The sequence below is a fragment of the Neovison vison genome, chromosome 6, assembly GCF_020171115.1.
Source record: "Neovison vison isolate M4711 chromosome 6, ASM_NN_V1, whole genome shotgun sequence".
NCBI lineage: Eukaryota > Metazoa > Chordata > Mammalia > Carnivora > Mustelidae > Neogale > Neogale vison.
In genome coordinates, this window is record NC_058096.1 from 204,310,424 (window position 1) to 204,335,981 (window position 25,558).

At 37.9% G+C, this 25,558-nt stretch overlaps 1 protein-coding gene and 1 pseudogene across 6 annotated transcripts in view; one reads left to right on the plus strand and one right to left on the minus strand.

Annotated features, from left to right (window-relative positions):
• The window catches only part of DOCK3 (dedicator of cytokinesis 3), a 585,500-nt gene that overhangs the window by 327,138 nt on the left and 232,804 nt on the right, over positions 1–25,558 (minus strand). For all 6 annotated transcript variants that reach the window (XM_044253490.1, XM_044253491.1, XM_044253489.1 and 3 more), the window contains one exon: positions 3,856–3,952. In XM_044253490.1, the coding sequence (XP_044109425.1) occupies positions 3,856–3,952 (97 nt within the window). The remainder of the gene's footprint in view (positions 1–3,855; positions 3,953–25,558) is intronic.
• Positions 2,895–2,991, plus strand: LOC122911081 (annotated as a pseudogene).

A 25,558-nucleotide genomic window follows, 5' to 3' on the forward strand; every position in this document is an offset into this window, starting at 1 on the left:
GGAGGTGAACCATGAGAGACTATGGAGTCTGAAAAATAATCTGAGGGGTTTGAAGTGGCGGGGGGGGTGGAGGGTGGGGTACCAGGTGGTGGGTATTATAGAGGGCACGGCTTGCATGGAGCACTGGGTGTGGTGAAAAAATAATGAATACTGTTTTCTGAAAATAAATAAATTGAAAAAAAATAAATAAAAGAAAATACAAATCAAAACCATAATCAGATACCACCTCACACCTCTCAGAATGGCTAAAATTAACAACACAAGAAACAAAGGTGTTGGCAAGGATGCAGAGAAAAGGGAACCTTTTTGCATTGTTGGTGGGAATGCAAACTGGTACAACCACTCTGGAGAACAGTTTGGAGGTTCCTCAAAAAGTTAAAAATAGAAATGCCCTATGATCCAGCATCTGCACTACTAGGTATTTACCCAAAGGATACATAAATACTGATTCAAAGGGGTACATGTGCCCTGATGTTTATAGCAGCACTATTAATAATATCCAAACTATGGAGAGAGCCCAAATATCCATCGAATGATGAATGGATAAAGAACATATGGTGTACGTGTGTGTACACACACATACACACAATGGAATATTACTCAGCCATCATAAAGAATGAAATCTTGCCATTTGCAATGACATGGATAGAGCTAGAGTGTATTACGGTAAGTGAAATAAATTAGTCAGAGAAAGACAGATACCATATGACCTCACTCATATGTGGAATTTAAGGGGAAAAAAACAGAAGAACATATGGGAAGGGGAAAAAGAAAAAAAAAGAGGGAGGGAAACAAGCCATAAGAGACTCTTAATGAGAAAGAACAAACTGAGAATTGATGGAGAGACGTGGGTAGGAGATGGGCTAGATGGGTGATGTGTATTAAAGAGGGCAGTCATGCTGATGAGCACTAGGTATTGTATATAAGAGATGAATTCTACTCCAGAAACCAATATTGCACTGTATGTTAGCTGAGTAAAATTTAAACATTTTTTAAAAGATTTTATTTATTTATCAGAGAGAGAGAGGGGGAGAGAGCGAGCACAGACAGACAGAATGGCAAGAAGAGGCAGAGGGAGAAGCAGGCTCCCCGCCAAGCAAGGAGCCCGATGTGGGACTTGATCCCAGGACGCCGGGACCATGACCTGAGCCGAAGGCAGCTGCCCAACCAACTGAGCCACCTAGGCGTCCTTAAGTGCACTTATGATAAGAACAGAGTAATGTATAGAGTTGTTGTATCACTATCTTACACATCTGAAACCAATCTAACACTATATATTAATTAAATTGAAATTTAAAAATACATAAAATTTTACAATACACATATATGTATATACAACATACATTTGTATTTTAAATACATAAATACAGCAGTGCATATATATAAAGATTTTTTTCTTTTGTTTTAATTTTCAGAAGTTTAACAACAATGTGACTATGCATGGATTTCTTTAGGTTTATCCTGTTTGGAGTTTACTCAGCTTCTTGAGTCTGTATACTTAAGTCTTTTGCCAAATTTGGGAAGATTTAAGCTATTCTTCAAAAATTTTTTAGGTCCACATTCTGTCCTTTCTGTCTAGTGCTCTAATGCCTCAAATATTAGATCTTTTATTGTTGACCCACAGGTCTCAGAGGCTAAGCTTACTTTTCCATTTAGTTTCTCTCCATTATCCAGATTGAATAATTTCTACTGATCCATCTTTAAGTTCACTAATTCCTTCCTCTGTTTCTTCCATGCTGCTATTGAGCCTATCCAGTAATTTTTAAATTTTGGTTACTGTATTTTTCAGTTCTAAAATATTCATTGGATTCTTTATGTTTTCTACTTCTATTGCTGCAGTTTACTATGTTTTCATTTGTTTCCAGAGTGTCTCTAGTTGCTTGGTGGAGCAATTTTACAAAAACCGCTTTAAGATCCTTGCTGATGATTCCAACATCTGTGTCCTTTCAAAATTGGCAACTGTTGATTATCTTATTTTATTAGAATTGAGATTTTCCTCATTTTTCCTATGTGAAATAAATTTGATCTGTATACTGGACATTTTAAGTATTATGCTATGACATTCTGATTCCTATTTAAATCTTCTACAGGTGGTCAATCTGCTTCAGTTCAGAATGCAATCATGGGCTTACTTTTGTGGGCTGTAATTTAAATGTCAGTTTAGTATATAAAGTCCTTCCAGTGCTCTCCTGGTTTCCCCCATTAGTGTGTTACCTAGATAGCAGAACTCCACTTTACTTATACTCAGCATGGATTTGGGTGGAGAGAAGCACTGCCTCATTTCAGCAGGGCAAGGATGAAAAAGAGGGTACTCTTCACATCGTATGCTAGAGAGGGATACTGTCTCATTAATGGGGAGGGGGTGAGAGTCAGTCCTGCCTACAGGTTCAGCTGGAGAGGGACCCACTTATTATTACAAGGGAAGTAGAAATCAAGAGTTCTAACCACAGAATCCTCTATAGAGGGATGCTTCTTCCTTACTTCAGAGCACAGGAGGAAGCCCACAGAACTCTGCAAAATAAGGGCATCACCTTGTTAACACTGGGTAGTTGTAAACTCCAGAGTCCCACCCACAGGCTCTGCTGGGGAAGGTGCCACCTTGCAAGTGCTGGGTGAAGTTGCAGTCAGAATCCTCCTGCAGGCCCCACTGAAGAGAAAGGCACTGCCTCATTACTGAAGTGGGGAGGGATAGAAGTCAAGAGTTTGGCCTGAGGCTCCACCGGAGAGGGACATCTTGTTACTGCAGGTGTGAGGAAAAGTGGGTATGTAAGATGGGAGTTCTGGTCACCAATTCCACTATTGTAATGCCTGTTTGGGTGGGTAAAAGGGAGTGCAGCTTTTATTGCAATGTTCTGTAGAGAACAGAAAGGATAACTTAAAGCGTTTCTGTCTTGATCCTTTTGTAGTTCATAAGCATGAAGATAGGGTGTTCACACAGTTGTATGACACGTGCCTCACTCAAACCCTGTTACGTCTGCACCCCGTCTGATGTGGAGGAAAAGGTTTCTGTCTTGCTGCACCAGCCTTTGCCGAAAAAGGGTTTTTTTGGTGCTTTTTTGTTTGCACCTATTAGTATTTCCAGGTGGTGGGCTTCTCTAGAGCCTGAGCCATAGTATATGGGAGGCAAGAAAAAACAATCTGGGAACTCATTCAGTCCTTGAGTTCAAAGGTCCCTAGTCACTCCACTTTCTTTTCCTTTACTTTCAGAGTTTTCTGGTAGATGACTTAATGAGTTTTGTCCAGGATTCTTGTTGTAATTAGTAAAAGGAGTATAACAGAATGTGCCTATTCCATCTTGATGAAATAACAGAACCCAAACCTTGTCACTTATTTCCAGCCCAGATTTTGTGTGTCCTATTGCTCTCTACTCTAAGTTTCCAGAGGACATGGACCACATTTTTTATTAATCTTTCTATTAATTATAGACTTAGCAAACCATGTCCTATATGGCATATCCTTTAAGCTTGTGACTATAAGAATCTGTTGATAAAACTTCTTGGCCTTTACCCAACTTTATGTTCACAATGAAACTCTTAAGTTTGTTCATTCATTCAGGAAACACCTGTTTTATGAAAGCTTCTCAGGCGACAGCAGTGAGAAAGACAGCTACAATCCCTAATGTTATTCTACTGACTAGGATATGGTAGAGGGAATGGAGGCATATGAATAATGTGCTCTCTTCAGACTGAACAACACTCATAACTGAAAATATGTTTCAGTTAATATTAGGAACATACTTCGAAAATTGCAAATATTCAGAAGTCTAAAAATTTATAATTAGCATATGTAAGATAATTTTTTTTCACTTTTCTAATGGAACTTTAACGATCTAGTAAGCCAATTATCAATACTTACCACATAGAGTTGTTTCCACAGACTGGCCCATTCTTGTAGAGTTGCTGTAACCTCAGTCACAATAGAATCTTCAAGTGGAACCACAGTTTCATACTGCCTAGAACCAGAGCCACAACAACAGCCACATTATCTTTGATAAAATACCAGAATCCTATCTACTGACTCTTTCAATGTGTGTAACTCAAAGTTAAGTTCATGCAAACATAAAGGAAAGCTATAACCAACTGATTGAAGATTATGTTGCCATAATATAGTGCAATAGTGTAAATGAACTGAATTCATGAAAAACAAGTCCTTAAAAAAATTAAGGACTTGATATGTAAGTCCTTAATTTTACTTTTAGAAATACTGTCTTTAAAACAGACTTTTTAAAAGACCATTTTGAGCCCTTTTCTTTAAAGAAAGACCATATATCACCTATGTCTTGCTTAAATTAATTTTTAAAATTATTTGTGTCCTTTAACATTTACTAGTAATGCAAATTAGCTCATAATCTTGACATAAAAGATCTAATGGAAATGGGGAAGGAGGGAACCCAGACACTGATTTTTGAAACATTTTATAAACTCTCCCTTATACTAGTATTGTGCTTTCTTAGAAAATTGTGTCAGTAGAGGAATTCTGGATCTGGTAGAGGAATTCTGATCCTCCTAAGGATCAGAAAGTTACAGGGATTCCCTCAGTCTACTCCATAAGCAGCATCTACTATGGTGCCAGTCCCTGTATTAAACTGCCAAGGATTTGAACAAAAGTGGACAGTGTCCCTATCTTCAGAGAGCTCTTGCTCTGGACAGAGAATCAACAAATAATCACAACATACAGATATGAACAGTGATGAATCTAAGAAGGAAATTAATGTGTAAAATCAGTGATTTTAACTGGAGGACTTGATTTAAAAAGAAAAGGGATCAGTGAAATCTTCTCTAAATAAGTGTTAAGTTCCAAAAGATGCAAAAAGTTCATGACAAGAAATGTGTGTAGGGAGGAAGAGAAACAGACATGGTGCCACCTGCAGAGGAAACAGTATACAAGAAGCCACTGAAATGGGAAAGAATTTACATAAACAAGAGCTTTAAAAAGGCTGGACTCTGAGAAACAGAGGGTTTTGGAGGGGAGGGGTTGGGGGCTTAGGTGAGCCTGGTGGTGGGTATTATGGAGGGCATGTATTGCATGGAGCACTGGGTGTGGTGCATAAACAATGAATCTTGGAACACTGAAAAAATAAAAATAAATTTAAAAAAAATAAAAAAGGCTGGTAACACTGAGGCCAGCTCTCACGGGGCCTTTTCAAATGATACTAAACGTCCCAGATCTTAACTCAGGTAAAATGAATGACAAGGTATTGAAAGGTTGTTCAAAATACGGGCATGACTTGATAATATTTTTACAATGTCTATGCCAATTGTGAGGGATAATGAAATACTCTCTGGACTAAAAATTTATATACTGGTATGCTAAAGTGATTGAAACACAATAATTCTTATTTGTTAGCCAGAGCCAACAACTTGGAAAGCAAAAGAAGTTTATTTCACAAAATTTGCATTATGTATTGTCTTTGCACAGGAAGAAGCTGACAAACCACCATTCAGAGATGACTCAGTACATTAATATTGACTGTCAATGAATAGTTACTTGATGATCTTTTATAGTGCTATTGTTTTATTTTATCTGCTTTATTCCAGCAGATGAAAACAATCTTCTCAGACTGATTTCAGAGCACTATCCATATTCATCAAATTTATAAGTTGATTAAAATAAAAGTTTTCATCAAGTGCTTGTTAAGAGTAAAGTGTGATACAGTTTTTTCCTTGTGCCAAGAGCATCCAAGGTAGTAATTCCTAGATTCAACTTTACCAATTATTTCAAGTACTACTATAATAGTTTTGAAATGAATGGTTTACTTTAATTTTTTAAAAAACAATAAGTCGTATTGAACTTCTCAGATGGAGAGTAAGCCAATGGCAAAAGCCAGATCTGAAAAAGAGTAAGTCTTTTAAAAAAAATTTTTTTTATTTTCAGCATAACAGTATTCATTATTTTTGCACCACACCCAGTGCTCCATGCAATACTTGCCCTCCATAATACCCACCACCTGGCTCCCCCAACCTCCCACCCCCCGCCCCTTCAAAACCCTCAGGTTGTTTTTCAGAGTCCATGGTCTTTCATGGTTCATCTTCCCTTCCAATTTCCCTCAACTCCCTTCTCCTCTCCATCTCCCCATGTCCTCCATGTTATTTGTTATGCTCCACAAAGAAGTGAAACTATATGATAATTGACTCTCTCTGTTTATTTCACTCAGCATAATCTCTTCCAGTCCCATCCATGTTGCTACAAAAGTTGGGTATTCATCCTTGCTGATGGAGGCATAATACTCCATAGTGTATATGGACCACATCTTCCTTATCCATTCGTCCGTTGAAGGGCATCTTGGTTCTTTCCACAGTTTGGTGACCGTGGCCATTGCTGCTATAAACATTGGTGCAGCCACTTTGGAGAACAGTGTGAAAAAGAGTAAGCCTTAATGACTGCCAGACAAAAATGAATGAGAAGATATCCTTTATTTCTTCAAACTACTGGATAACTAGCATAAACATTAATTTCTGAAATTATTTTTATATACTATATATTGAGTGCTACAAAGATAATTAGGAGATTTATAGAAACAATCAGGGAGATCATAACCCTAATAACAAAACTTAAATGTAAAACACAAATAGGTGCTGTGTGACATCAACTGTAAGTTCTAATGCAGTTTGGAAGGTAAAGGTTCACTTTTACCTGATGATCAGATACAGCTTCATGAAGGAAATGATGTTCCTAAAGAAAGCTTAGCTTTGAAAGGCAAAGAGATGGATAAAGAGGCTCTAATAAGCTATGAAGAAAGGTACAGAAAAAATAATGAGCAAGAAGTATTAAAGAGGATTCATGTTGAGAACATGTGAAACTGAAAAGACAGAAAGGTGTTGTCAGGGCAGGGCTAAGAGATTTAAATCTGACCCTATGGAAAGAGTCATGGGACATTTATAAGAGTGTTGTGTTTTAGTAGAATTAACAAAGAAATGACATATGGTATAAAGTGGAAAGTTTCTATTATATGTTCAGCTATTTTAAATAGGGAGCTCTATGGGAAATTTGCAATGTTCCTATTTTAATATTGTAAGGCTTTGAACTCACCTCAATTTAATTAATCTAAGTTGAAACTAAAACTGACTTATTTTTCTTAGATCGTAATACACAATCAATATCCTAAAAATTTTTTAAATTCAGATATAGTATTATCACAAACATACTGTCCAACAGGCCAAGTCAAAACAAACAACAACAACAAAAAACTGCAACTGTACCTCACTGGGAACTATGGCTTTTAGCAAGCTCTAGGGCTAAAGAGATTGAGCCTAAAGCAGTCCCTTCCTCCCTTCAGTCTAAGGTCAGGATTTGCCAAAGCCCCAATATAGCTATGGAGAAGGAGATCTAAAATGCTCTTGTAGCACTTTGTTCTACATGGGGCCTTGGGAGTAGGCAGAGGTAGCTGCATAAGCACAAGACAGATGTGCTCAGAGGGAGAGAAGGAAGGGAAAAACAAAATCTCCCACTTCTAAAAATCAAAATTCTAAAACATATGAAAATATAATGATCAAGATATTAAAATAATCTTAAAAAATCTTTTCAGAATTTTAGAAGTCTGACAAACATTTTTATATCTTTAAAATGTTTAAAGAAATGATTAACTTCCATTTAAAAAAGAAAAGTATGAAACACAAGCAAGCACAAATAAAACAAGAGCCAATGAATATGCAAAAGAACTAACTAGAAATTTTCCAAAAGAAAAGTATTATAGGGAGGGTGAAAAAAAATAATGAATAATGTTTTTCTGAAAATAAATAAATTGATTAAAAAAAAAAGAGTTGTTTGGAATTCTTTCACTTCTCCCTCATGTCTCTTAAGTACTCTTTCATACTTTGGGTTACTTTTTTGTTCTGCCCTACATTCTAGAGTGGTTTTTTTCATTATTACCTTGCTACTTATTTTCTCTTGAACTCTGTCCAGCATGTATCATTTCTGTTGAGGTTTGTTATTTTTTTCTACTGCTATTATTTTTTGGACATCTTAAAAATAGTGGTAAAATATTCATAACAAAGAAGTTAACATTTTTTAAAAAATATTTTATTTGTTTATTTGACAGAGAGAGAGATCACAAGCAGGCAGAGAGGCAGGCAGATAGAGAGACGGGGAAGCAAGCTCCCCGCCGAGCAAAGAGCCCAATGTGGGGCTTGATCCCAGGACCCCAGGATCATGACCTGAGCTGAAGCAGAGGCTTTAATCCACTGAGCCACCTAGGGACTCCCCCAAAAGTTAACATTTTAACAATTTTTAAGAGTATAATCCAGTGGAATTAAGTATATTCATAGTGTTGTGCAGCCTTCATGAGTATTCAATTCCAGAATTTTTCATCATCCCAAACAGGGACTCTGTACCTCTTTAACAGATAACTCCCCATTTTCCTTTTCCTCAGTCCTTGAGAATTGTTCTTCTTTCTAGCTCTCTATCTATAGATAAATATTTCTATCTATCTGTGAATTTTCCTATTCTATGTACCTCATGTAATGGAATCATGCAATATTTGCCCTTTTGTGTCTGGCTTATTTTACTTAGTGTTTTCAAAGCTCATCCATGTTATAGCATGTAACATAGCATCAAAATTTCTTTTATTTTAGGGCGCCAGGGTGGCTCAGTTCGTTGAGTGTCTGCTTTCAGTTCAGGTCATGATCCTGGGGTCCTGGGATCAAGTCCTGCCTCAGGCTCCCTGCTCTGCTCGGATCCTGCTTCTTGACCTCTGCCCCTCTGTCTCATTAATAAATAAAATCTTTTAAAAAGATTTCATTTATTTTAAATGTTGAATAATATTCCCTTATATATGCATGTTCCATTTCATTATTCTATTCAGTCATCAATGGACACTTTGCTTATAATACTTTTGTTTTGTTTGGTTTTTCTTTTTCTTTTTTTTTTCTAATTTATTTATTTTCAGAAAAACAGTATTCATTATTTTTTCACCACACCCAGTGCTCCATGCAAGCCGTGCCCTCTATAATACCCACCACCTGGTACCCCAACCTCCCAACCCCCCGCCACTTCAAACCCCTCAGATTGTTTTTCAGAGTCCATAGTCTCTCATGGTTCACCTCCCCTTCCAATTTACCCCATCTCCCTTCTCCTCTCTAACTCCCCATTTCCTCCATGCTATTTGTTATGCTCCACAAATAAGTGAAACCATATGATAATTGACTCTCTCTGCTTGACTTATTTCACTCAGCATAATCTCTTCCAGTCCCATCCATGTTGCCACAAAAGTTGGGTATTCATCTTTTCTGATGGAGGCATAATACTCCATAGTGTATATGGACCACATTTTCCTTACCCATTCGTCCGTTGAAGGGCATCTTGGTTCTTTCCATAGTTTGGCGACCGTGGCCATTGCTGCTGTAAACATTGGGGTACAGATGGCCCTTCTTTTCACTACATCTGTGTCTTTGGGGTAAATACCCAGGAGTGCAATTGCAGGGTCATAGGGAAGCTCTATTTTTAATTTCTTGAGGAATCTCCACACTGTTCTCCAAAGAGGATGCACCAACTTGCATTCCCACCAACAGTGGAAGAGGGTTCCCCTTTCTCCACATCCCCTCCAACACATGTTGTTTCCTGTCTTGCTAATTTTGGCCATTCTAACTGGTGTAAGGTGATATCTCAATGTGGTTTTAATTTGAATCCCTCTGATGGCTAGTGAGGATGAACATTTTTTCATGTGTCTGATAGCCATTTGTATGTCTTGATTGGAGAAGTGTCTGTCCATATCTTCTGCCCATTTTTTGATATGATTGTCTGTTTTGTGTGTGTTGAGTTTGAGGAGTTCTTTATACATCCTGAATATAAACCTTTTGTCTGTACTGTCATTTGCAAATATCTTCTCCCATTCCGTGGGAGAAGATACCTGTATATACGTGATAGATATATACAGAACAGTCCACCCTAAAACAACAGAATACTCATTCTTCTCAAGTGCACATGGAACCTTCTCAAGAATAGACCACATACTAGGTCACAAATCAGGATTTAACTGATACCAAAAGACTGAGATGATTCCCTGCATATTCTCAGATCACAATGCTTTGACACTGGAGCTCAATCACAAGAAAAAGCTCCAAAGGAACTCAAACACCTGGAAGCTAAAGACCACCTTGCTTAAGAATGCTTGGATCAACCAGGAGATCAAAGAAGAACTGAAACTATTCATGGAAACCAATGAGAATGAAGACACTTCGGTCCAAAACCTATGGGATGCAGCAAAGGCGATCCTAAGGGGAAATACATAGCCATCCAAGCCTCCCTCAAAAAAAACTGAAAAATCCGGAATACACCAGCTGTCTCTATACCTTAAAGAACTGGAGAATCAACAACAAATCAAACCAACTCCACACATAAGAAGGGAAATCATCAAGATTAGAGCTGAGATCAATGAGGTAGAAACCAGCGATACGATAAAACATATCACTGAAACTAGAAGCGGGTTTTTTGAAAGAATCAATAAGATCGATAAACCACTGGCCACACTAATCCAAAAGAAAAGAGAGAAAGCCCAAATTAATAAAATTATGAATGAAAAGGGAGAGATCACAACGAACACCAAGGAAGTAGAAACAATCATCAGAAGTTATTGTCAACAGTTATATGCCAATAAGCTAAGCAACCTAGATGAAATGGATGCATTCCTGGAAAACTATAAACTCCCAAAATTGAACCAGGAAGATCCCCCTGATCAGGGGATTACCCTGATCCCCAAACCAGGCAAAGACTCTACCAGAAAGGAGAATTTCAGACCAATATCACTGATGAATATGGATGGTATGATTCTTAGCAAGATCCTAGCAAACAGGATCCAACAGCACATTAAAAAGATTATCCACCATGACCAGGTGGGATTCATTCCTGGGCTACAAGGATGGTTCAACATTTGCAAATCAATCAACGTGATAGAATAAATTAAAGAGAAGAGAGAAGAACCACATGGTCCTCTCAATTGATGCAGAAAAAGCATTTGACAAAATCCAGCATCCGTTCCTGATTAAAACGCTTCAAAGTATAGGGATAGAGGGAACATTCCTGAACCTCATCAAATCTATCTATGAAAGACCCACAGCAATTATCATCCTCAATGGGAAAAAGCTTGCAGCCTTCCCATTGAGATCAGGAACAAGACAAGGATGCCCACTTTCACCACTCTTGTTCAACATAGTATTAGAAGTCCCAGCAACAGCAATCAGACAACAGAGAGAAATAAAAGGTATCCAAATTGGTAATGAAGAAGTCAAACTCTCTCTCTTTGCAGATGACATGATTCTTTATATGGAAAACCCAAAAGACTCCACTCCCAAACTACTAGAACTCATACAGCAATTCAGCAACATGGCAGGATACAAAGTCAATGTGCAGAAATCAGTGGCTTTCTTATACACTAACAATGAAAATACAGAAAGGGAAATTAGAGAATCGATTCCATTTACTATAGCACCAAGAACCATAAGATACCTGGGAATAAACCTAACCAAAGAGGTAAACTACAGAACACTCATGAATGAAATTGAAGAAGACACAAAAAGATGGAAGACCATTCCATGCTGTTGGATTGGAAGAATAAACATTGTTAAAATGTCTATACTGCCTAGAGCAATCTATACTTTTAATGCCATTCCGATCAAAATTCCACCGGTATTTTTCAAAGAGCTGGAGCAAATAATCCAAAAATCTGTATGGAATCAGAAGAGACCCCAAATCGCTAAGGAAATGTTGAAAAACAAAAATACAACTGGGGGCATCACGTTACCTGATTTCAAGCTTTATTACAAAGCTGTGATCACCAAGACAGCATGGTACTGCCATAAAAACAGACACATAGACCAGTGGAACAGAGTAGAGAGCCCAGATATGGACCCTCAACTCTACGGTCACTTAATCTTCTACAAAACAGGAAAAAATATACAGTGGAAAAAAGACAGTCTCTTCAATAAATGGTGCTGGGAAAACTGGACAGCTATAAAAAAATCACTTTTGAATTTCCTCTCCAATGAAGACTGAAGTTATTTTAGCAAATATACAAATAAAAATAAAAGTGCCAGAGAGGGGACACCTGGGTGACTTAGTTAAATATCTGCTTTTGGCTCAGGTCATGATCTCAGGGTCCTGGGACAAAGCCCACATCTGGCTCCCTGCTCAGCGGGGAGTCTTCTTTTCCCTTTCCTCTGCCTGCTGCCCCCCTGCTTGTACTGTGCTCCCTCTCTCTGAAGTAAATAAATAAAATATTTGGGGAAGAAAGAAAAAACAAAGAAACAAAAGTGCCAGAGAAAAGAAATGTTACACATTAACTAGTACTTAAGTTGATGCTGTTCTCATGGGTTTCTTACAGCGCACATGTATGTTCCTATGTGTATCCTCCCACACACACTCACCCCACTTTGAAACCAGACTCATTAAACCAGAGCAGAGAGGCAATATCCCAAAAATAATGAAATGCAAATAATTCCTGGAACAGAACATACGAGGAGTATATCACTGACGTATCTGTAATAGTTGGTGTCACCCTCTTAAAATAAATTTAGTCCATTATAATTTGAACCTAGACACATTTTTCTTTTTTCCTTTCTGTTTTATTGGTTTCAGAGGTAGAATTTAGTAATTCATTAGTTGCATATAACACCCAGGTCTCATTACATCAAGTGCCCTCCTTAATGCCCATCACCCAATTATTTTTCAATTAAACTGAAATTTAGTTAGTGACCAGTAAAACTGACAGCTCCTAAAACTACAGAAGTTGGCTATTCCTAGTTTAAATCATGACACTAATTTCCCACAATTTAAAAATAAAAAATACTTATAAGTGTTTCATAATGTAATGATGTTATTACATAAATGTGCAGAAGTGACCTCCTATATATTGGGCCTTACGCTATTTACTTCTTCCGAGTAAGGGAGCACCATTAACTCAGAGCCCACCAGTGCCAAAATTTTATACATCCAACTGCTTTTAGTATAACCTAAAGAAGCTTATTTTTAGCCATTTAGAGTTGTCATTCTACATTAATGAAGCTGCACTCAGTACCTGCTACCCACAGGCTAGACAAAGCCAAGTACTAAAAAAGACCATAAATTGCTGTTGTACTATAATGCTCTCTGACCCAGAGATTTCTCATCTTTCGGATGAGTGATATAATCTCACTTAACATAATTATGCTAAGTAAAATAAGTCAAGCAGAGAAAGACAATTATCTACAGTTTTACTCATATGTGGAATAAAAGGAATAGTGCACAGGAACAGGGAAGGAAAACTGAATGGGAAGAAATCACAGAGGGAGAAAAACCATGAGAAACTCAGGACCCTGGGTAAAAAACTAAGGGTTACAGAAGAGAGGGGGATTGGGGGGATGGGGTAACCAGGTGATGGGTACTAAGGAGGACATGCATGGTGATGAGCACTGGGTGTTATAAGCAACTAATGAATTGTTGAACACTTCATCAAAAACTAATGATAACTGGCAAACTGAACATAAAAAAAAAATTGAGGTAAGATGAGTAACATAATCTAGACATACAAATTCCTTCTATCCCAGGGGTTCCTGTGCCTTCTTCCTGTTATAGGGATGTCTCTGCACTGCTGTCTCTGGGAGGTCTCCAGCTGTGAGGGACTTACCTTAACCTCTCAAAGCTCTACCTAAATAAATCTCATAATGTGTTCCTTACATTTCATAGTCATGTCTTTTTTCTTAACAGCCCTGAAATCTTCAAATTTATTACAATTGTATATTTTTTCAGTGAAACTTTACAAAGAGTGATGACTATACTTGAACCATTTTAGGAGAAAACCCAGATGTCAAGAAAAATTTTAAAATCTAACTGAAAAATATGAAAAATACAAAAGCTCCCTTAAGAAATTTTTCACTGATAGCCTCGTCAAGTAATTTCATGTCCTGTCAACCAAACAAAAAACATAAAGTACTTCAGCACAAATGTGGCAAGTTTTCCAAGAAGCAGATGATATACCTTACGAAGCATCAAGAGCACAGGGTCATCTTTCTCACAGGTATGGCAGGATACAATTAAGAAGGCACATGATAGAAGCACAATGCATGTTCTCTGATTGAGAGGCCCTTGCTCCTGCCTAATATTTACTAAGGTAGAACCCCAAGTCCCAGTCTTTCTAATCTTATCAAACCCTTCTTATCAAGAAGAAATTTAAGTGTTTTAATTCACAACACAACCCATGTAGTATTCCAATCCAAAATCTTGAATCTAACCAGGAGAAAACATTTAGACAAATACAAATTGAGGGACATTTTGCAAAACAAGTACCTGGGCACTTCAACAATGAAAATGTCATAAAAGGAAAAAAGAACAGACTTATCAAAAAGAGAAAGGACCTAAATAAATAAAAATCACATGTGAGAGAGGAGAAATCACAACCAACACCACAGAAATACAATTACAAGAAAATGTTATGAAATATTACATGCCAACAAATCAGACAACCTGGAAGTAATGGATAAATCCCCAGAAACATATAAATCACCAAAACTTGAACAGACCAATAACCAGCAAAGAAATTGAATCAACAATCAAAAATCTCCCAAAAAACAGAAGTCCAGGGCCAGATGGCTTCACAGGAGATTCAATTAAACATTTGTGTGTGTGTGTGTATAAAATGTGTGCTTTATTTATTAACAATCTTATCCTAAGTATCCTTTCCTAAATTGTTCAAGAAACAATTATGTTGGGGAAAATTGGAAGGGGAGATGAACCATGAGAGACTATGGACTCTGAAAAACAATCTGAGGGGTTGGAAGCAGCGTGGGGGGGGGAGGTTGGGGGATTAGAGAGGGCATAGTTTGCATGGAGCACTGGGTGTGGTGAAAAAATAATGAATACTGTTATGCTGAAAATAAAAAAAAAAAATCTTTGAAAAAAATTATGTAACAAAAGTGAATTCTATACCCAGAAGACAATCTCTTAAGGAACCAGCACTGTCAATTTCCACTTAGTAACAGAACCCATTTACACTGAAACCTTATAATCACTTACTCTCTTTTTTTTTCTTTTTTTAAATTTAAATTAAATTAGCTAACAGATAATACATCATTAGTTTTTTGTCTGTTTGTTTGTTCATTTGGTGCAAAACAGTGGTTTATTAAAGCACGGGGACAGGACTCATGGGCAGAAAGAGCTGCTGCAACAAGGTTGTGAGGGGTGGCTGACTACATATTATGAGGAAGTGGGGAAGGTAAGAAAAAGGGAGGTTTTCAAAATTATTTTCATGTTAAAGGCTCACAGGATACCAGAGGCCTTGCCATTGTCAAATTAAGGTTGTTTTTCCTTCTAGCAAGGCATTAACATGAAGATAGTTGGGAGCTTCCTAGAGGAAAATTATACTCTTCCCCCTTCAAGTATCTGTCAATGGGCTATAGGTTATAAGGACATTTAATTGTATCTACATTTCCTTCTGGAAGCTAAATTATTGATAGAAATGCTTTGTTCTTGTAGATTGCTAAGACATTTAGTTTTTGATGTAACATCCAAGGATTCATTAATTGTGTATAACATTCAGTGCTCATCACATCATATGCCCCCTTAATGCCCAGCACCCTGCAACCCCTTCCCGCCACCCACCTCCCTCTCCGTAACCCTCTGTTTCCAGAAGTCAAGAGTCTCTCATGGTTTGTCCCCCTCTCTGATTTCTTCCCAGTTTTCCCTCCCTGTCCCTATGACCCTCTGTGTTATTCCTTAGAAAGAATTAATATCTATTTTTCTGAAATTGTTTCAAAAAATGGAAGGAAAACTTCCAAACTCATTCCACGAGGCCAGTATTACCCTGATTCCAAAACCAAAGAGCCCACTAAAAAAGACAACTAGAGGGGTGCCTGGGTGGCTCAGTGGGTTGGGCCACTGCCTTCGGCTCAGGTCATGATCTCAGGGTCCTGGGATCGAGTCCCGCGTCGGGCTCTCTGCTCGGCGGGGAGCCTGCTTCCTCCTCTCTCTCTCTCTGCCTGCCTCTCTGCCTACTTGTGATCTCTCTCTGTCAAATAAATAAATAAAATCTTTTAAAAAAAATAAATAAAATAAAAAATAAAAAAGACAACTAGAGACCAACATCCCTGATAAACATGGATGTAAAAAATTCTCAACAAAATACTAGCAAATAGAGTTCAACAGTACAATAAAGAATCACTCACCATGATCAAGTGGGATTTATTCCTGGGTTGCAAGGTGGTTCAATATTTGCAAATCAATCAAGGTCATACACCACATTAATAAAAGAAAGGATAAGAACCATATGATCTCAATAGGTGCAGAAAAAGCATTTGACAAAGTACACTGTACATTCATGAAAAAGCCCCTCAACAAAATAGGTTTAGAGGGGACATACCTCAATATAATGAAGGTCATACATGAAAAACCCACAGCTAATTTCATCCTCAATGGGGAAAAACTGAGAGCTTTTCCCCTAAGGTTGGTAACATGAAAGTGATGTCCAGTCTCACTACTGTTATTGAACATAGTACTGGAAGTCGTAGCCATCAATCGGACAACAAAAAGAAATAAAATGCATCCACACTGGCAAGGAAGAAGTCAAACTTTCATTCTTTGCAGATGACTTGACGGAAAGAACCCAAAAGACTCCACCAAAAAAACCTGCTTGAACTGATACAAGAATTCAGTCAAGTTGCAGGACACAAAATCAATGTACAGAAATCTGTTGCATTTCTGTACCAATAATGAATCTTTTCTAAATTTTTTTTTTTTTAGTATAGTTGACACAGAATGTTACATTACTTTCAGGTGCACAACACAGTGATTCAACATTTCTATACACCATGCTGTGCTCACCAGAAGTTTTGTCACCACACAAGACTTTTACAGTATCATTGATTACATTCTTTATGCTGTAGCTTTATTCCCTACAACTTATCCAATCTGTAACTGGAAGCCTAACAATACTTAATTCTTGACTGGATCCTATACCAGTCATACCCTCACCAAAAAAAAAAGCAAACAGACAAAAACAGCTGTAAAGGACATTCTTAGGAAAATTAGGGATATCTGAATATGAATTAGATATTTTGTAAGTACTATTTGTATCATGTTTAATTTCTTGAGTATAATAATTATACTGTGGTTATGTTAAAGAATGTCTATTTTTCTTAGAAAACACATATTCAAATATTTAACAGTCAAGTCTCAGAATGTATAAAACTTACTTTCATGTTAAAAGCAGGGCTGAGAGAAAAAAGTGAGCTCAATATGGCAAAATATTGGTAACTGGTAAATCTAGGGGAATGGATATGTGCTACTTATATTATTCTTGTAACCTGTCTATAGATTTGGAATTTTTCAAAATAAAAAACTAGATAAGAAGATGTTTTTTTTTAAATTAAAATTCAGGTTAGTTAACATATAGTATAGTATTGGTTTCAGGAGTAGAATTTAGTTATTTGGCACTTAGATATAACACCCAGTGCTCATCACAGAAAGTGCCCTCCTTAATGCCCATCACCCATTTAGCCCATCCCCAAATAAGCCCCCTCCAGCAACCCTGTTTGTTCTCTAAAGTTGAGTCTCTTATGGTTTTGCTTCCCTCTCTGTTATCTTATTTTATTTTTCCTTCCCTTCCCTTATGTTTATCTGTTTTGTTTCATAAATTGTACATGAGTGAAATCACATGGTATTTGTCTTTCTCTAACTAACCTATTTCCAATCAGATGATTTTTTTGAAGATTTATTTATTTGAGAAAGAGAGAGAGAGCAGTGGGAGGGGCAGAGAGACTGAGAATCTCAACCACACTGCCCACTCAGTGAAGAGCCCAATGTGGAGCTCCATCTCAGGACCCTGAAATCACGACCTGAGCCAGCTGAAATCAAGAGTGCGACACTTAACCAACTGAGCCACCCAAGTGCTCCAGATATTTTTTTAAAGGGACTATGCAGAAAAATTATCCCCAAACCAAGTATGTTGCCATCTGCCATTCAGTTACAGTTTAAGGGCCAGAACTTGAGTCTTTACTGTTTTCGATTTCCTCTTTTTTCATTTTCTCTCAAATCTCTATTCAGGCTTTCATTCTTATCACTCTACACTGTTCCTAACAAGATCTTCAATCTTATTCAACTTCAACAACACCAGATATATTTGATTAGTGTATCTTGTAAATAGTTTATTCGATTGATTTCCAAGACACTACTGTTTGATTACCTACCTCCCTGGCCACAACTTTTCAGATTCTTTTCACTGATTCTCCTCCTCATCTTATCTTTAAACACTACAGTTCCCCAGTATTCTGTCTTCACTTCACTTCTTCATCTATAGTAATTTCTTTTCTGTTCTTATTCAGCCCTGCAGCTTTATATGTCATTTGAATGCTAATGACTTCCAAATCTATGCCTGAAGCTCCAAACTTTCCCCAGAACTCCACATTTATGTAGTCAACTGCTTACTTGACATCTCCACTTGATTAAGAGTCATTTCAAATTTAACATGTTGATCCTAAACATGTTTGATCCTAAAACTGAATCCTTTTATTTCCTCCCCAAAATATATCCCTTCCCAAACTTCCACTTTTCAGTAAATGGCAATCATATCCTCATAGTTATTAAAACAAAAAATCCTGCAGTCATCTTAAGTTCCTCTAGTTAGGGCGCCTGGGTGGCTCAGTGGGTTAAAGCCTCTGCCATCAGCTCAGGTCATGATCTCAGGATCCTGGGATTGAGCCCCACATCAGGCTCTCTGCTCAGTGGGGAGCCTGCTTCCTCTTCTCTTTCTACCTGCCTCTCTGCCTACTTGTGATCCCTGTCTGTCAGATAAATAAATAAATCTTTAAATTCCTCTTGTTTCCTCTGCATGCTCAGCAAATCCTGTCAGCCCTAACTTCAAAATATATACTATCCCTTATCACTTCTTATCACTCCAGTGGATACATGAATCCAAGTTACCGTTTTGTCTTCCACGGACTACTATAATATTCTACCAAGTCTCCCTGCTTCTGAACTTTCCCCACTATAGTTCTAGTCTCAACAAAGAAACCTAGAATAACTCTTTTAAAATTAACCACATCCCTCCTCTTTCTGAAAGTGGATTCCTGGCTCATTCAATAAAAGATAACACCCCTGATAAGGCCTACAAGGCCTTGCAATATTTATCACCTGCTGCCACTCTGGACTCCTCTCCTTTTACTGACCTCACTTCCACACACTGTGTCAAACCATCTGCCTTACTATACCTGAAAAAGACAGGCACACTTTGCACATAAAGGATTAGAGTAGAGATAAAGCTCATGAATTAACAGTATTTAAAGGCTTGGAACAGGAAAAGGACTCTGAGAGGAATAACAAAGGGGGGCCCAAGAGGAAGAATGGAAACAAGAATAGTCATAGAGAATGGTTGAGTTTCATTCTTCTACATATAGCTGTCCAGTTTTCCCAGCACCATTTATTGAAGAGACTGTCTTTTTTCCACTGTATATTTTTTCCTGTTTTGTAGAAGATTAAGTGACCGTAGAGTTGAGGGTCCATATCTGGGCTCTCTACTCTGTTCCACTGGTCTATGTGTCTGTTTTTATGGCAGTACCATGCTGTCTTGGTGATCACAGCTTTGTAATAAAGCTTGAAATCACGTAACGTGATGCCACCAGCTTTATTTTTGTTTTTCAACATTTCCTTAGCGATTCGGGGTCTCTTCTGATTCCATACAAATTTTAGGTTTATTTGCTCCAGCTCTTTGAAGAATGCCGGTGGAATTTTGATCGGAATGGCATTAAAAGTATAGATTGCTCCAGGCAGTATAGACATTTTAACAATGTTTATTCTTCCGATCCAACAGCATGGAATGGTCTTCCATCTTTTTGTGTCTTCTTCAATTTCTTTCATGAGTGTTCTGTAGTTTCTCAAGTACAGATCCTTTACCTCTTTGGTTAGGTTTATTCCCAGGTATCTTATGGTTCTTGGTGCTATAGGAAATGGAATCTCTATTCTCTATTCCCTTTCTGTATTTTCATTGTTAGTGTATAAGAAAGCCACTGATTTCTGCACATTGACTTTGTATCCTGCCACGTTGCTGAATTGCTGTATGAGTTCTAGTAGTTTGGGAGTGGAGTCTTTTGGGTTTTCCATATAAAGAATCATGTCATCTGCGAAGAGAGAGAGTTTGACTTCTTCATTACCAATTTGGATACCTTTTATTTCTCTCTGTTGTCTGATTGCTGTTGCTAGGACTTCTAATACTATGTTGAACAAGAGTGGTGAAAGTGGGCATCCTTGTCTTGTTCCTGATCTCAATGGGAAGGCTGCAAGCTTTTTCCCATTGGGGATGATAATTGCTGTGGGTCTTTCATAGATAAATTTGATGAGGTTCAGGAATGTTCCCTCTATCCCTATACTTTGAAGCGTTTTAATCAGGAACGGATGCTGGATTTTGTCAAATGATTTTTCTGCATCAATTGAGAGGACCATGTAGTTCTTCTCTCTTCTCATATTAATTTGTTGTATCACATTGATTGATTTGCGAATGTTGAACCATCCTTGTAGCCCAGGGATGAATCCCACCTGGTCATGGTGGATAATCTTTTTAATGTGCTGTTGGATCCTGTTGGCTAGGATCTTGTTGAGAATCTTAGCATCCATATTCATCAGTGATATTGGTCTGAAATTCTCCTTTTTGGTAGGGTCCTTGCCTGGTATGGGGATCAGGGTAATGCTGGCTTCATAGAAAGAGTCTGGAAGTTTTCCTTCTGCTTCAATATTTTGAAACAGCTTCAGGAGAACAGGTGTTATTTCCTCTTTGAAAGTTTGGTGGAATCCATCAGATCCTGGGCTCTTGTGTTTTGGGAGGTTTTTGATCACTGCTTCAATCTCGTTACTAGATATCGGTCTATTCAGGTTGTCGATTTCTTCCTGGTTCAATTTTGGGAGTTTATATTTTTCCAGGAATGCATCCATTTCATCTAGGTTGCTAAGATTATTGGCATATAACTATTCATAATAACTTCTGATGATTGTTTCTACTTCCTTGGTGTTCGTTATGATCTCTCCCTTTTCATTCATAATTTTATGAATTTGGGCTTTCTCTCTTTTCTTTTGGATTAGTGTGGCCAGTGGCTTATCGATCTTATTGATTCTTTCAAAAAACCAGCTTTTACTTTCATTGATACATTCTACTGTATCTCTGGTTTCTACCTCATTGATCTCAGCTCTAATCTTGATGATTTCCCTTCTTATGTGTGGAGTTGGCTTGATTTGTTGTTGATTCTCCAGTTCTTTAAGGTGTAGAGACAGCTGGTGTGTTCTAGATTTTTCAGTTTTTATGAGGGAGTCTTGGATGGCTATGTATTTTCCCCTTAGGACCGCCTTTGCTGTATCCCATAGGTTTTGGACCGAAGTGTCTTCATTCTCATTGGTTTCCATGAATTGTTTCAGTTCTTCTTTGATCTCCTGGTTGATCCAAGCATTCTTAAGCAAGGTGGTCTTTAGCTTCCAGGTGTTTGAGTTCCTTCGGAACTTTTCCTTGTGATTGAGCTCCAGTGTCAAAGCATTGTGATCTGAGAATATGCAGGGAATAATCTCAGTCTTTTGGTATCGGTTGAGTCCTGATTTGTGACCTAGTATGTGGTCTATTCTGGAGAAGGTTCCATGTGCACTTGAGAAGAATGAGTATTCTGTTGTTTTAGGGTGGAATGTTCTGTATGTATCTATGAGGTCCATCTGTTCCAATGTGTCATTCAATGCTCTTGTTTCTTTATTGATTTTCTGCTTCGATGATCTGTCTAATTCTGAAAGAGGCATGTTAAGATCTCCAACGATTAGTGTATTCATATCAATATGACTCTTTATCTTGATTAACAGTTTTCTTAAGTAATTGGCTGCTCCCATATTGGGAGCATAGATATTTACAATTGTTAGATCATCTTGGTGGATAGTCCCTTTAAGGATTATGTAGTGTCCTTCTGTATCTCTGACTACAGTCTTTAGTTTGAAGTCCAATTTATCTGATATGAGAATCGCTACCCCAGCCTTCTTTTGAGGCCCATTGGCATGAAAGATGCTTCTCCATCCCTTCACTTTCAGTCTGCATGTATTTTTAGGTTCAAATTGGGTCTCTTGTAGACAACATATGGATGGGTCCTGTCGTTTTATCCAATCTGCAACCCTGTGCTGTTTTATGGGTGCATTTAGGCCATTCACATTGAGAGTGATTATTGATAGATAGGTTTTTATTGACATCGATTTACCTTTGAAGTCTTTCTTGCTGTAGATTGTCTCTATATTTGTGTTCAATACTATTCTTGGGACTTTTCCTTTTTATAGAACCCCCTTAATATTTCCTGCAGTGTCGGCTTGGTGGTTGCATAGTCTTTTAAGCCTTGCCGGTCTTGAAAACTCTTTATCTCTCCATCCATTTTGAATGTCAGTCTTGCTGGATAAAGTATTCTTGGCTGCATGTTCTTCTCATTTAGTGCCCTGAATATATCTTGCCAGCCTCTTCTGGCTTTCCAGGTCTCTGTGGACAGGTCTAACGTTATTCTGATGGGCTTCCCTCTGTAAGTAAGGAGCCTCTTTGCCCTGGCGGCTTTCAAGAGATTATACCTACAATTACCATTCTCTTACACCGTACACAAAGATAAACTCAAAATGGATAAAAGACCTCAACGTGAGACAGGAATCCATCAGAATCCCAGAGGAGAACATAGGCAGTAATCTCTTTGATATCAGCCACAGCAACTTCTTTCAAGATACATCTCCAAAGGCAAAGGAAACAAAAGCGAAAATAAACTTTTGGGACTTCATCAAAATCAAAAGCTTCTGCACAGCAAAGGAAACAGTCAAAAAAAACAAATAGGCAACCCACGGAATGGGAGAAGATATTTGCAAATGACAGTACAGACAAAAGATTGATATCCAGGATCTATAATGAACTCTTCAAACTCAACACACACGAAACAGGCAAACACATCAAAAAATGGGCAGAAGATATGAACAGACACTTCTCCAATCAAGACATACAAATGGCTATCAGACACATGAAAAAATGTTCATCAGCATTAGCCCTTAGGGAGATTCAAATTAAAACCACATTGAGATATCACCTTACACCAGTTAGAATGGCCAAAATTAACAAAACAGGAAACAACATGTGTTGGAGAGGATGTGGAGAAAGGGGAACCCTCTTCCACTGTTGGTGGGAATGCAAGTTGGTGCAGCCTCTTTGGAGAACAGTGTGGAGATTCCTCAAGAAATTAAAAATAGAGCTTCCCTATGACCCTGCAATTGCACTCCTGGGTATTTACCCCAAAGACACAGATGTCGTGAAAAGAAGGGCCATCTGTACCACAATGTTTATAGCAGCAATGGCCATGGTCGCCAAACTGCGGAAAGAACCAAGATGCCCTTCAACGGACGAATGGATAAGGAAGATGTGGTCCATATACACTATGGATTATTATGCCTCCATCAGAAAGGATGAATACCCAACTTTTGTAGCAACATGGATGGGACTGGAAGAGATTATGCTGAGTGAAATAAGTCAAGCAGAGAGAGTCAATTATCATATGGTTTCACTTATTTGTGGAGCATAACAAATAGCATGGAGGACAAGGGGCGTTAGAGAGGAGAAGGGAATTTGGGTAAATTGGAAGGGGAGGTGAACCATGAGAGACTATGGACTCTGAAAAACAATCAGAGGGGTTTGAAGTGGCGGGGGGGTGGGAGGTTGGGGTACCAGGTGGTGGGTATTATAGAGGGCACGGCTTGCATGGAGCACTGGGTGTGGTGAAAAAATAATGAATAATGTTTTTCTGAAAATAAATAAATTGAAAAAATAAAACAACAACAACAAAAAAACAAAACAAAAGGAACCCCCCCCAAAAAAGAATAGTCATAGAAATTAAGGAGGAAAAAGGACACTAAAAAGAGATATATCATCAAGGTAATATTTATAAAAGTGGAAGGAAAAAGATAAAGGAGAATTAACTTATAGCAGGGAACAGAGTAAAAATACCATGCATAAAGAAATAGGAAATACACTAACCCATTATAGTTGTTATTTCTGGATGGAAGTATCAAGTGTTTTTATTTGTTCCTATAACATCTATTGTGTTTTCAGAAGTTTACACTTTTGCCCACATACATTTGGTTGGGTCCTTTATCCAAAGGCATGGCCCTACATATAAGGTATATTCCTTTAGGGCTCTCAGCAGAAGGCCCAAACTTTTTACCAAGGTCCCTATAACTTTCCAGTTCTTGAACTCTAATATTTTTCTCACCAATACTAAGTGGCTGGTAAAGTCTACTCATTTTGCTAGTTGTACACTTCTACTAAGATTCCTTGAGTTTTAACAGCCCAAAAGAAGCTAGAATTCGTTCAATTACTTAGGGGGAATTTGTAAGCAGATTAAGGTCCTAATTCTCTGAGGTTCTCTACTCTCTGGGTTTTAACCTCTTACTTCTTATTAGTCTCCCTGAGAGTTCCAAACTTCAACATCTATTTCCTCATCCCTGAAAAACTACCACTTTCTGTTTGGGATCTGTTTGCTGCACCACATCAGAGTGAGCTGAAAAATTCTCTGTGGGGGGGGGGGAGCCAAAGTAAACATGCACTCTTCTTCCCATATGAATTCCCCGCTCCTTCAAGAATCAAAGTTCTTCAAGATCCTCCCTACATTTGATGAAGAGAAAGAGAGAGAGAAAAGCAAACTAAGAAACAGACTCTTAACTATAGAGAACAAACTGATTACAGAGGATAAGTGGGGTGGGGAGATGGATGAAACAGATCATGTGGATTAAAGAGCGCACTCGTTGTGATGAGCACTGGGTGTTGTATGAAATTGCTGAATCACTAAATTCTGTACCTGAAACTAATATTACACTGTATGTTAACTAACTGGAATTTAAGTAAAAACCTGGGGAAAGAAGATCCTCCTACACTGACTGCTCTTCAACACCAGAAGGCAGTTTTTTAAAATACTTTCTTCAGACTTTAGAAATATTATTCTGGAAAATCAAATTGCAGTTGATTTGTATACTGAATTGATCTTATGTAGCTTTCTAAGATGTACATCAAAAAGATAGTTTCTCTGCTTCCTTGGAGAAAGAATGCTTCCCACAAATATGGCTCCCCTGTATAACTCTTTAAGCCATATCTCCTTTGCCTTTCTGAAACAAACTGAATCTAGGTATGGATTTTTCTGCTAGCAAAGTAGTCCCCATTTCCAACTATTATAAATAGGAACATTGCTCCTGGATTTAAGATGAGTCCCTTATTATCAGAAATATATGATTTTTTTTACCAGTCTTTTCCTTTTTATTTAGGCATCTAGTAGGATGTGTGGTGTTTTTTTTTTCTTTTTTTCAAATTTCTTTTCAGCGTAACAGTATTCATTGTTTTTGCACCATAACCGGTGCTCCATGCAATCCATACCCTCTCTAATACCCACCACCTGGTTACACCAACCTCCCACCACCACCCCACCCCTTCAAAACCCTCAGATTGTTTTTCAGAGTCCATAGTCTCTCATGATGGAGAGGAGAAGGGAGTTGAGGGAAATTGGAAGGGGAGGTGAACCATGAGAAATGTATGATTTTGCTGGCATTTTCTGAGGCACTGTTTCTTGATCCCTAAACA